Source organism: Castanea sativa, chromosome 2 (assembly GCF_040712315.1).
Source record: "Castanea sativa cultivar Marrone di Chiusa Pesio chromosome 2, ASM4071231v1".
Lineage (NCBI taxonomy): Eukaryota > Viridiplantae > Streptophyta > Magnoliopsida > Fagales > Fagaceae > Castanea > Castanea sativa.
In genome coordinates this window covers 24,609,834-24,623,271 of record NC_134014.1, presented here as the reverse complement: position 1 = coordinate 24,623,271, position 13,438 = coordinate 24,609,834, and the positions used below count along the sequence as shown (strand labels likewise).

The following is a 13,438-nucleotide window of genomic DNA, read 5'->3' as shown; positions in this document are numbered from 1 at the left end:
TTAGGTGGCAATAATGATGTGGATTTTTTTTTAATATTAAGAATATTGCCACATCATCCAAGAATTGTCACATCATTTTTCCCGTTAGCCACATAAGCAATAAAACTAATGACAAGTAACAAAATGACTAATAACACTTATTTTTTAAACTTTAGGAGACTAGAAGCACTCATTTAAAACTTTAGGGGCAAAAACTCTCATCGGGTAAACTTCAAGGGTCAACAATGTATTTTCACAAAAAATAAACTAAAACATTCAATATTAACAAATAAAAATAAAAATAAATTTTTTTACTAAATCATTTGTGAAGCTCAACATTCTTTGATTAATTGCGAAAAATCATCTTTGATTAATTAGAAACTAAAAGAGTAATTATAAATATTATAAACACAACCATTCTATAAAAGAATAGCATGAACCACGAAAAGTTGGCATTCATGATATTATCATTATATGTCTAATGTTCTTTTTATTAAAAATGCAATTGGCATTGCCAAGTAAAATAAAAATTAAAACCCCAAAAAGAAGAAGAAAAAGTACCCAACAATTCTTCTAGTGGAGTTGGATATAGCACGACATTACTCACAACCCAAAGTTTCAAACTTTTGTTTCTCAACAAAAAGTTTCAAACTTTTAACTTTAGATTCCAAATATCAAACAAGCAATTTTTAATACCAAACACATATTGGTTGAATGACTTTTTTTTTTTTTTCTTTTTTTCTTTTTTTAAAATTCCTTAGGTTAACTTTCAATTTAAATTGAATAGTTTACAATTTTGGGGGGACAAAATACTATAAATTTTGTTGAATCTAAACTATCAAATATGAACATTTACATAAATTTAAAAAAAAAAAAAATGGTCAGGGTCTCAAAGCACCACTGTCCTTGGTGATCTATCTTTTTCTCCATATTTTGGGCTTGTGTGTAATATTATACTCCCATATAGCAAATATGTAAGAGCAATTAACATATTCGATAGTATCTTTGATTATATATACTATCCTCCATAGTGCGTGGTAAGTTTTATCTATACTATTATTTAAAAGGCTTTCCCTGTTTGGATTCCTCCTTTTTTTGTTTATGTTTTTGAAGTTTTAATTTTAAAATTTTGAATTTAAAATAAAATGCAAGTATTTCGGGTGTCACTAAACTCTCAAAATCTCAATTCTCTGTCAAGGAAAAAAAGGAAGAAGAAAAAAAACACTCTTCTTATCTCAATTATATATCCTGTTGGAAAGTTAGTTAGAGATAGGTGGCTTCCCTTAAAATGATTGATCCCGTAAGTCCAAGAAGAACTGAAATAGCAAAGAAGGTACATAACAGGAACAGGAAGAGACTTAGAAATTAGAATGTACATTGTCCCCTCACAAATACCATAAAGTCGTATTAACTAAAACATACATATTAATTGTTATTTAGAAACATTTCATGATGCAGGCAAAACAGATGGGATGGCACGGTGACAAGTGACAACCTGAGCAATGAATGCAAATCTTTTGTACCATCTTTTGTGTACCATTCTATGTTCCACTAATTACTACTTACCATATGTATGATTGCTTTCCATTTTAAACTCCCAATTATTTTATAAGGAAAGTAAAATGAAAAGATGGCAAGTAGTGATTGATGGAACATAGAGTGGTACATAAAAAATGGTATAGAAGATTTGGATACACATACATACACACTTTATTTATGTTGGAATAATAAGTAAATTAAGCCAATAGACTAGAATGATACTCGCACACCAAGCAAAGCCATGAACTGGGAAATGAACTCTGGATGCCCTGGCCATGCAGCTCCAGTTACTAGATTTCCATCAGTGAAGCAACGATCTATTGGATCAGGTTCCAACCATGTAGCGCCTGACAGGACCACATTAAGCTTCACGGCTGGATATGCAGTACATTTTCTCCCCTATTTTAAGACCATGAACAAAAAAGTTCAGATGTAATGATAGTATTCAAGAATTCGACATGTTTTTTTGTGACATGGTAGAGACAACATGCTGAACAAAAAGCACCAAGATATATTGCCAATTTATGCAGCAGAGGGGAGGGGCGTATGACAAAACTGGAATAAACATTATCCTGTTATCCCATTTTTCTGTTAACCTTATCCTTTCCCTAAAGTTAAGAGATAGACAAGTGAGAAGTCACCAGAACAAAAACTAAAACGTGATGTACTACTAATCATAGAATTCCAATAATATTTACTCTGGGAAAAAAATAAATAAATAAAATCATCTAGCAACAATGTGGGAAACACCAACAGGTTTCAGTGGGCTTCCAAGAAAATGTAACATGATAAAGAATAGTTTTTGTACTAGAAATAAAATTTTATTGAAAGGAAACTGGGGGAAACCCTACTTAAAAGAAAAGGCGAGCATACAAGAGCCCCACCTAATAATTAACATCTAAAATTACAAAGATCTAAAGAAACAATAAAAGTAATAACAAGCAAGATTTCCTGATATCCTTTTGCCATTTGAATAGAGATCTCAAAAATAAAAGATGACTCAATTGAAGCACCAATGTCTCTCACCTCCTAACGTCCTAGAGTTTTGTTCCATCCATGTGCACCACAGTAAACATAAAGGGATCACATTCCACATGTAGGAATGGTATAGAATAATTTCAATATGCTGGACACAGTTGTGAATGAGATGAGATCCAATGCATAGTTATTGGGAGGAATTTTGAATATAGTTTTGACAATTAAGTAATTCCATCTTTCTTACTTAAAAATTCATCAGCCATGTAAGGTATCTAGCAACCCCTTTGCGCTCAAGTTTCATTTTTCCAATGAGGCAGCATCTCACTTACTCTTTGGGCATATGCACCAGATTCCAAACAAGGAAAATACTATCAAATATCTCCCTAGAAACATAACAACATAGCAAATTGAGGTCCAATTAATTTATCTTCAAATTTCATCCCCAAAGAAAACACTGCTCTTGCACACATAATATTAATCAAGAATTATTTAATCTCTTGAAAAGGTTATCAACTATAAGGATATTGTGGAAAGCAACAATCCAGGTAAAGAAGGCTACCTTACCTAGCAACTCTGGCATCATAGTTTTTCCATGGGAACACAGATTTGAAACCCTTTGAAAAACCCTGCAGGATCAACCCCCCATCCCCTCTTTCCTTCTCTCCTTTTCTCCTCTCAACATTGTCTAAAAGATTTAACCACAAACCTTCTATTCCTAGGTAGCTATTTTTCTCTTCAACAGAGCCAAAGATCTTAGCATAAGCCCAAGCAACCCCCTCAAAACCAAAAAAAAAAAAAATCCAATGGCTTTAATTTCTAATCCTGCCCTATACTTTTGATTCTCAAAACACCAAATAATGCTTCCCACCTAACCAACCCACAGCTAGGCACCCAAGCATCGTCCTTCATGATTGAGGAAAAATATGCAGCAGCTGAGCAAACAAATTTCAGATATGCATTGACAAAATTGTACACCAGATATTATAACAAAAGAGAAGTATAGTCCCATCTCCCCATGACACATAACCAAAACATTGCCAGACCATATAAACATCCACAGTCCACCTGTCTCTAAGGGAATTTTTTTGGAAAAGTGTATTTCAAAAATGCACTCTGACAGCAGATTCATTCTCCCTAAAGAATGAGTATTTAAATCCAAGTGGACCCTTACTGCTCCACTGTCCACCTCTATCTGAAAGAATGGGACAGTGAAATTAAACCAGCCTGGGAAGTAAACTCTGCACTGAATTTAAACCTACAGACACTACAAACCTATTAATTTTAGACAAAAGAAGACTCCTGAATATTTGTTCAGGTAAAACAACCCCTCTAAGGGAAAGTCCAGCAACTCATGCCTAAAAATAAAATCTGAAAACTCCAGTCATAGCTGAAGAGAACCTATCAAAGCTCAATCTAGTACAAGAGATTCCACCACATCAAAATCCCTTCCAATAGCCAAGCCTCCCCACAACTATTACTAAAGCTGACCAAAAATCCCACAGATAACATCTTCCTCTATCTCCATTTAGTCCATAGACACCTCTTAAAGCTCAAATGGAAATGTTTTCCACATGTCTAAAACTAACAAAAAGTCCCACAGATAACATCTTCCTATATCTCCATTGAGTCCATAGAAACCTCTTAAAGCTCAAATGGAAATGTTTTCCACGTTAAAAGGAATAACAATGGGACCAAAAAAACCCAATATCCACCTCCACTGCTAACTGCCCTCTTATCCCACCTAAGCAGAAAAATAAATATTATAGCCAATTAAATAGTTCATCACTTATGAAGGGTTGATTATTTTGCCATTGCAACTGATACAACATGGGACAGATTAGGGGCAAACTGTCCACAAGTTGTGATGGCTATTAGGATAGGAGTATGATCTTGGCATTTGCTATGGAGACAGAAAGGCTTTTGGGTTTTTAGATTGAATCCAGGTTTGATTTGGGCTTGCCAAGAGAGAAGAAGAGGGGGAATTTCGTAGCTGTTTAGGGCTAGTATAAGCAGTGATATCAACAATATTAAAATGCAACGTGCTTCAATACTCAAAACACTCATTATTCCACCAATCAACCTAAATTCCTTTGTGTAGTGAGTACATGGAGCACATTTTTATACTCTTAGACCTCTTCCTTGATCTTTATTGATGACACTCTTTTCAAATCTATGGGCCTATCAAAATGATTATTTCAAAAATATACAAATCTCATACACATAGACCAAGCCCATGTGTATTTTTTTTTCTAAGGGAAATTTTGGGAGTTGTGGGTTGGAGGACAAAAAAGGATTTTTCTCATCTATCTTGGGTTTAATGGAAAACTTTGCAAATGGGCTTGGGATATTGCAAAATCCACCAAACCCAGGTATAGACCAATGTGCATAAAGCCAAACACATGGTAGAACTTTTTGTATCTAGTGAATTCTTTCACAAGCCAAACTCAAAATCTCCATAAATGCCAACCTGATCTCAACCATTGCTTATTTTTGTAATCTCTTACATTTAGCAGGTCCAGGAGGCATCATTCCCTTTAGAGAAACAAACCAAACCAAGCTAGATTAACTGGATTACCTCAATTGTTGTAGGACCAGATCTGTAGCATTGCCAATTATGCTGAACAGCCTGCAATTCTGCAGAACCTACTGTCCAAGGCTGGAATCAAGCTATATAAATACATTCCACTGCTCAACACCTGGAAACCAACTCCTAAGAGCTAAACTATCTTACAAGCTACCTTTGTGGTGCCTTTTTTTTTTTGTGTGGCTAAAATGCGAAGGAACTTTTACATTCATTTTTACTTAAAAATCTCCGATACCCATTCTCTCTAATTTAGCAAGTCCTGAAGGCTGTGTTTCCTTTAAATAAAGGAACCAGATGGGATAGAGCTAACCAAACTACTACAATCTACATAAAACCAAAACAGCCTCAAAATCTCCATAGATTCTAGGCCCATCACCATTTAATGCTGATTTTACAGTTTCACAAATTAAGCAAGTCCAGGGGGCTGTGTTTCCCTTAAAGGAACCATCCAGAAGAGGTCTGACCAATAAAATTGCTTCAAAAGTCATAAAACCAGAACAACTCAACTCTTTATGAAATTTCACATCTCTAGGCTGGTGTTTTGCTAGTAACCACCACATCCCCGACTTGAACCTAGATCTGAAAGCCAAACCAATCAAAACTCAATGATGGCAGGGTAACAAAAACGACCCCAGCAATGTTCTGAAACTAGGACGTCTAATTTCACTAGTAAAATAAAAATTTTGTAAGGCAATAAAAGACCGAGGGAGAATAGATTGGGGAATTTGACTAAATATGTTTGTGGTATCTTAGAGTTAGAAGAATATTTGGATATAGGGTTTATAACTTTAGAAAGAAGGGTTATGGTTAAAGAATATTCTTCTAACTCTTTTGCCTCCATCTACGTCCTACAAGAGCCTGACACAACAAAAACATTACATTACTAAAAGTGAGATAAAAGTACAAACAGTGACAAAATCTGATTTTCCATGGCTACATCAATGTACAAAAGCACAAATTTAACATTTCATAGCCATGCTACCAATTAAATTAGTGTAGAAAAAATGAATCTTAATTTCCACAACCCACAGGGTTTATGACTACTTATGACTCTATATCTGATCTAATGAGATTTTCTTGTAACAAATGAATAGCATGCCCTCAAAGTAGTGAAGTAGTTGAGATACATATGAAATGAAATTATTATAATAGTATGGAGTTCCTTCTTAAAGGATAATGTCAAGTTCTCAACAAAAACTACCTTAAGAACGTTAGCAGCAGATAAAATCTGCTGCCCATGGCAGATGGATGCAACTGGCTTCTTGATCTCCATAAATTCCTTCACCAAGGCAATGACTGACTCATTCAATGCCAAATATTCTGGAGCTCGACCTCCAGGGATTACAAGGGCATCATAACTTGAGGTGTTTAAACCTTCAAAGCTAGCAGTTAGAGTGAAATTATGGCCTGGCTTCTCACTATAAGTCTGGTCACCTTCAAAATCATGGACAGCAGTTGGGCAGGCATCACCAGCCTTCTTCTTTGGGCAAACTGCATCAACATGGCATCCTAAGGCTTGAAGGGACTGAAAAGGGACAGTTACCTCATAATCTTCCATGTAATCCTGCAAATAGGAGAAAAAGAAGAAGAATGACTTAACTTATTTTTATTGAGAAACAATTATATGAACAACAATGTGGCATGATAAAATTATATGCGATTGACAACCATACTGACCCAGCCTTCAAAATGTGTATAGTTAAGAGCCTGTTTAGGCAAAAGCTTTTCATTTAAATATCAGGATGCATCATGTAAATTAAGAATGTAACATCAAATATGTATATGTATTTAAAGTGTAGGTCACTTTTGTAATTAAGACTTCTTAAAGGACTTTGCTATTTGTTGAAGACACCAAAATTGCAGGTTGGATCAATGAAGAATGGACACCTTACTAATAATTGTCTTCTTATACGCAAGGTCTATGAAAATAGTTGCCTAAAGTCTGGAACTCTTTTCCTTCTATGCAGAAGTACGCAACAAGAGGTTGATGACCTTCAGTATTCCTTTGAGTTCCCAATTTTATATGTATAAATAGAAATATACCTTCATACACATTGCATATGCTAGTGTATGCACACAATCAAGGGTTTTGGTGCACAGTTAATCATTTTGCTCATTTTCTTATCTGTATACCATGTGTTCAACCTCTGTAATTCAAAATAAAGTCAATTAGAATCTAGAAAGCATGGACACTTCATTTGGGGTGTTGTACCTGTGCTGTAAGGGATAATAAGGCTAATTTTTCAAAAAATGTTGTTTCACCATGTCATATCCGTACCTATACCTGTAACTGTGCTTCCTAGGTGCTCAATTTAGTTTGAATTACAGAGGTAGAACACATTGGCATTGGCATATTTTTGTCTGTGAAATTTAAAGAGAGATGTCAATAACCCCTGTGGGTTAAGGCTAAATAATGATTTTCCTGATCTGCTATTTCTAAGTTGAACTTACCCCCCCCCCCCCCCCCCCGAAAAAGAAAAAGTTCAGGAAGCTGGAACCTACCCCACAAAGAAACAAGATCCTCTTATCTGAGCCAGTTATGGTGCCTCCTAGTGCCTTCACAAAATGCTGGATGAGCTTGGGATGCCCTTCATATGTAGCTGCAGTAATGACATTGCCATCAACAACACATGCTGACATGGTTTCAGGTTCTACCCAATGAGCACCTGCAGCAACAAGAACAGGTCCCACAGTAGGGTACGCAGTGCACTTCCGACCTTTAACTGATCCTGCAGCTGCCAAGATCAATTGCCCATGGCAGATAGAGGCAATTGGTTTCCCAGAGTTGGAAAAGTTGCTGACCAAGTCTAAAACAACTGAATTCATAGCAAGATATTCTGGAGCCCGTCCTCCGGAAATCACCAAGCCATCATATTTTGTAAATTCAATTTCATCAAATGTTGCATTGATTGTGAAATTGTGACCACGCGACTCAGAGTAAGTCTGCAGCCAATAGAGACAAGAAAAAGATTAGAACGAAGGAAAATAGGAAATGAAAACTATATTGTTTAACTCAACAAGAAAGTGATAAGATCACATATTAACTAACTTATAAAGAAAGTATAATACTCAAGCATATATAGTATTATTTATAGAAGAAATAGATCATTGCTCTTTAACTTTCAATAACTCATATACATTAAAATTGTACTTTGTCAAACCCAGGCAAAGAGTCTCTCCCTCTATCTCTTTTGGTAAGTGTCTGAAATACATGTGGCTGACCCTGACTAGTCTATTTATGATCCATTGCCGACCTCAAAATTTTGGGACTAAGGCTTGCTTCTTGTTGAGTTAAGTAAATCCAGGCCAGGAGTCGGCATGTTTTAATGCTGAAGTCTTGAAGAATATTGGAATTAATCAAAGCCATTAATCTTTGACCATAACATCGAATAATTAGCGCAAATAGTTTTATTAGCAGCATATATATGAGTGTCAAATGTAAAAGAGTTATTTTCTAAAACATTACGCACAATGTACATGAAGTAATTGGATAATCAATGAAATCTGTAAATGACATATCTAACCTTAACAACAACAATATAAACCAAGCCCTCGTCTCAAAATTTGGGGTCAATTATGAATCCTCAACAGACCAGTTAATGTTAGTCACATGTATTCTTTTTCATCCTTCTATTCTACTTGAAGTCCCATGATTCACATGTCTTTCTTACTACTTCTATTGATGTATTTTAGGTCTTCTCTACCTTTTTTTAGTTCTCTCAATTTGAATCAACTCACTGTTTCTTATTGGTGCATTAATCACTCTCTTCTCCACATGACCAAACCATCTTTTCTCTACACTTGCTAATGTCAGCTGAAATTAGCTGACACTAAAGTTATTAACTAAGATTTTTTTTTGGGAGAAACGAATTGGTTTATGGTTATACAAATACAAAAGAGTACATAATTAGCAGAGCACAGCAAAGCCGAAACTTGTATATGCAAAAATCTCATAGAAAAAGAACCCAAAAATTAAATAATAGAGAGAGAGAGAGAGAGAGAGAGACCTGATGAGCAGATGCCTGATGAATAGCAGTGCGGCAAATATCACCAGCTTTCTTGCCTGGGCAAACGGCATCAACCGAAACTCCAAATGCCAGCAATGCTTGAAATGGAACCATTGCCTGCAACCATAAAAAATTAAGAGTTATATAATAAGAAATTAATCATACCCAATAACAAAAAAAGAAAAAAGAAAAAAGAAATAAAAGATAGAGAGATTGATGCCTCATAATCTTCCATGTAGTCACCGCATAGTAGCAGAACTCTTCTCTGAGCCTTAGTATTGGAATTCGCCATTGTAATTTGCACTCACACAATTTAGATGAGCCTTTTTGTGAAATGTGGAGTTGAGAGTTTCAGATGAGTGAAACTGATTTTTATATATATCACAATCATACTCTCTCTCTCTCTCTCTCTCTCTCTCTCTCTCTAATATATATATATATATATATATGACAGATTGCAACCCAAGTTTTCATAATTTTTTGGACAAATCCCGTGAAATCTCCTGTTACACCTTGGTTTTGTCTACGGGCCATTTCATCAAGACATTTTATAAACAATTAAAAAATATGCCCTTCCTTATCAAAAAAAAAAAAAAAAAAAAATGCCCTTAGCAGTTTGGGAGTTGGCTTATTGTTGTAAGTGTGTGTTTCCATAAATAAAAAAAAACATTTTTTCAAGAAAATAAAAAGATGTAAAAGCATTTTTAGTCCTTATATTTTGCACATTTTTCTATTTTGGTCCCTACATTTTCATTTCATCACTTTTAGTTTCTAAACCAATTAATGCGTGTTATTTTTGTTCTTGACTTTAGTCAACAAATGGAAATTTTTGACATGGTTGACGGAGGAATTAAAATATCCAAAATCCACCGTGACACTCATCACCCATGCCACGTGGGTTTCCCGCCCCTTTATTTCACACATGACCATCACTACCACATAAATCCCTCAAATCAGTAACAGAAACCCAAAATCCCCCAAATTCAAGCTTGGACCTCCACCCACATAGTTGATCCTCACCTCCCCAAACCACAATCAAAACAATCTTCGAAGCCCTTGACCAGAATGGAAGCAAGTTCTTCAACAAGTTCCAGCATGAGGGGGAGAGCACCAATGGGGTGCTACTGTACTAAAAAAACCTATCCTAATTGTGTTGTGGGCAACAGACAATCTTGGCAGAAGGTTCTATAGTTTCCCAAACTACTGGGTATGTCAATTTCAGTAAATTGTTTGAGTAGGTTTTACTTCATTAATTTTAGTATTTTGTTTCAATTTGTTGCTGCAATAGTTTTTGGATCTTCATTTTTAGAGCATTATTTGCATTTTAAGTGGGGCGAAAGAGTAGGTTCTTCCAATGACGTGATGATGAGATATGTGATCGTGGTAAGGTGCTTATCTCATAGCAAAGACAAAGGATAATCACACTTGAGGCTGAGGTTGCAGACTACAAGAAGAGAGAGAAGTTTTTAGTTATGGTTGTGGTATTGTTAGTGGTAATATGTGTAGTTCTATGTTTGGTTAGGTAGGGGGTGGAAATAACTTATGTGGGTTACTATGGTTGGTAGTGTATGTAGGATAGCGGTGTTAATGTATGTAAGGCTGGCAGTGTGTTCAATTTTGGTATGATTAGTTATTAGCAATGAAACACCTGCTGGTTATTTTGTACTCTTTCTGTTGTGAAATCAATACCTTTCTCCTTAAATGTGTGGATGTGTGGATTGGTAGTGTGATGGTTTGATAAACAATTTTCTATAAATTGGAAATTGGAAATTTGAAATAGCAGGATGAAGCACAATCTAATCCCCTTGATTTGAGTACAATGTGAAAGAGTGATTAAACTATTGTTGTGTTTGAGCATAATCTGCTATGTTCTGCTACTGTGCTATTGTGTGCTCAATATTGTTAACAGGGCCTTAGTTAGGGCATTAGTTGAAATAAGTACAACAACAACCAAGATATCAAAACAAAGAAAGCAAACTGATTAATGTTCAAAAAGAAAGAAAATGAGAATTGAATGTCTAAATGAACTTAACTGAACAATGAATGAAGAAACAAAAAACTTTTGTGAGTTTAATCTAAGGCACATACTCATTCTCCAATACTAGTCTTGTCTGAGTTTCCATTGCCAAAGGTGCCTTGGAATTCCAAAAGTTGTTATTTGCAAAGTTTCACCCCTATCTGCCATCCATTCCATTTGCTGCACCTTCTTCCCATGTTTGAACCTTCTTAACCACACAGCTAATAAGCCCAATAGACTTAATAACATAACCCACCAAGTAAAGATCCAAACACTCTCCACACGTTTGACTGGCCCTTTCCACCAATAGGAGGAACAACTTCCACACCTGGAGCTGGTGAAGGAGCAATAGACTCCAGAACTAGAGAGAAATGTCCCTGTTGAATTGCTCAACATACATTCCTTGGCAACACATTGTCAAATTGCACTGAACCCTGTAAATCAAAATATACACACTTTGGTGACACCCCATCATCAGGACTTGATTTCAAATCTGGAAACTTTACCAAAATGGGCTTATCAGATGCTCTTAAACTCAATTCAAGCACATTTCCCATGAGAACTACTACAATTGCTCACTTCTTAATTAGGGTAGGAACAAGCTAATTCGTATCACAATGACACTTGGTTTTATCAAATAACATAATTCCAAGTCAAACTAACACAGAAAACTGGAATTAACAGATAACATATGTCCAAGTCAAGCAGGTAACATATTTTCAAGTTAGGCACTAGTATACACATATAAAACAAGACAGAAGGAAATAACAAACTCAGCATCTTCATTAACATACTATCATTGCTAGGAATAGCAAAGTAGGGTTAACCAAAACACAACATATGCTCTACTAAAACATCTTCATAGTTATCATTACCAAAGCAGAACAAAAGAAGTATGTTTGAATCAACAAAAGGGCATTGTTCAACTGCCAATCTTAACCCAAACAATAGGGCATTGTTTAACTACAATAGTGACTGGCTTGGCTATAATTAACAAAACACAAGCTATTCATCAAAAACGGAAAAAACATGAGCCATACAACAGTGATTGGCTTAGCTAGAACTGTTCAATCTCTATTCATTTTTTTAGGCCATGCATTGATGACTGACTCCCAACAAACTTGATTGCCCCTATGTATCTGGATGCATTCTTAGAAGCATTCAGGTTTTCTAATGTGACCATCCTTTTCCTCCTCAGTCTTGGAGTTGGACTGCTGCCTAAGTTGGGTGGTGCAATAGGATTGGAGTTGGGCTGATTTGCATAAGCTTGAAAGAATAAGCTTTTGCTGGCTTGAATTGGATTGGATGATCTTGTGGGGGCCTGAGTGGTGCAGTTAAGTTGGTTTGGCTCTTATTGGTCTGGTGTGATACAAATTGTGTGAATGAGCTTCTCCTGGCCTTAAATTGTGCACTTGGACTGGAGTTGTGCATGCTAGATTAGGGTGGTGGAATAGGTGTGGTAGAGCTGTGCATGGTGTACTAGTATGGTGCACTTGGACTGGATGAGTTGTGCATGCTAGTCTGGTATGGTGCAAATGGACTAGAAGAGCTTGTCCATGACTAAGGTGGTGCATTTTGACTGAAGTTGTGTATCTTGGACCGGAATGATGCAAATGGTGTGGCTGGGCTTGGTTGAGCTTATCCTGTTGGAAGAATCTTGTTGGAAGAGTTTTTGATTTTGCTGGTCTACAAACAAGAAATCCACATTTCTTAACATGGAATATGTAAAAGCATCTAGTTGACAGATATGTTAGAATGTTACCTTATTGGTTGCATTGGTTCTATTTGTGGTGCCTGGTAGTGAAGAGTTTCCTCCAATCTCACCTTTGCAAATTCTTTTATTTTGTCCTAATTTTACCACAGGCCCTACACTGCTTGGAGATACCAGCTCTCTTACCTGTTGGTTCATTAGGCTCCCTTGCTTTCTTCTTCTTGGGTCTGCCAGGTGATCTTTTTTTGATAGGAGGTTGAACAAGTTGGATACCACTGGGCTTCCACATATTCAGCCCATTGATAGGTGCAATTATTGGCTCATAACAGGCCTTGTATGTAGAGACATGGAAACACTTGTGCACATACTGCTCAGCATCTTGCCTATTGAAGAATATGTAGGTAATTGCATGGGCACATGATATGCCAGTTATATCCCACTTCCTGTAACTACAGTGTGCTTTGGCCAAGTCCACAATGAAGCTTTGCAATCCATTTTTAACCTCAAACTATGTATGGCTTGCCTAACAAGCAAGCCACCTACTGCATGCAATCTTTTCCTTATGCAACCTTTTAAGCACTTTAGGGCATATCTTTGATTGCACTTTCATGATCATTTGTCTG

At 36.1% G+C, this 13,438-nt stretch overlaps 1 protein-coding gene across 1 annotated transcript; it reads right to left on the bottom strand.

The window, feature by feature from the left end:
- Window positions 1–1,317: 1,317 nt before the first annotated feature.
- LOC142625877 (protein DJ-1 homolog D) lies at window positions 1,318–9,580 on the bottom strand. The gene is made up of 5 exons (XM_075799618.1): window positions 9,308–9,580; window positions 9,088–9,204; window positions 7,583–8,023; window positions 6,282–6,644; window positions 1,318–1,917 (listed from the first exon to the last, which is right to left on the bottom strand). Exons 1-5 carry the CDS (start codon window positions 9,377–9,379, stop codon window positions 1,729–1,731), a joined length of 1,182 nt encoding a protein of 393 aa, XP_075655733.1. The 5' UTR covers window positions 9,380–9,580; the 3' UTR covers window positions 1,318–1,728.
- Window positions 9,581–13,438: the final 3,858 nt, after the last annotated feature.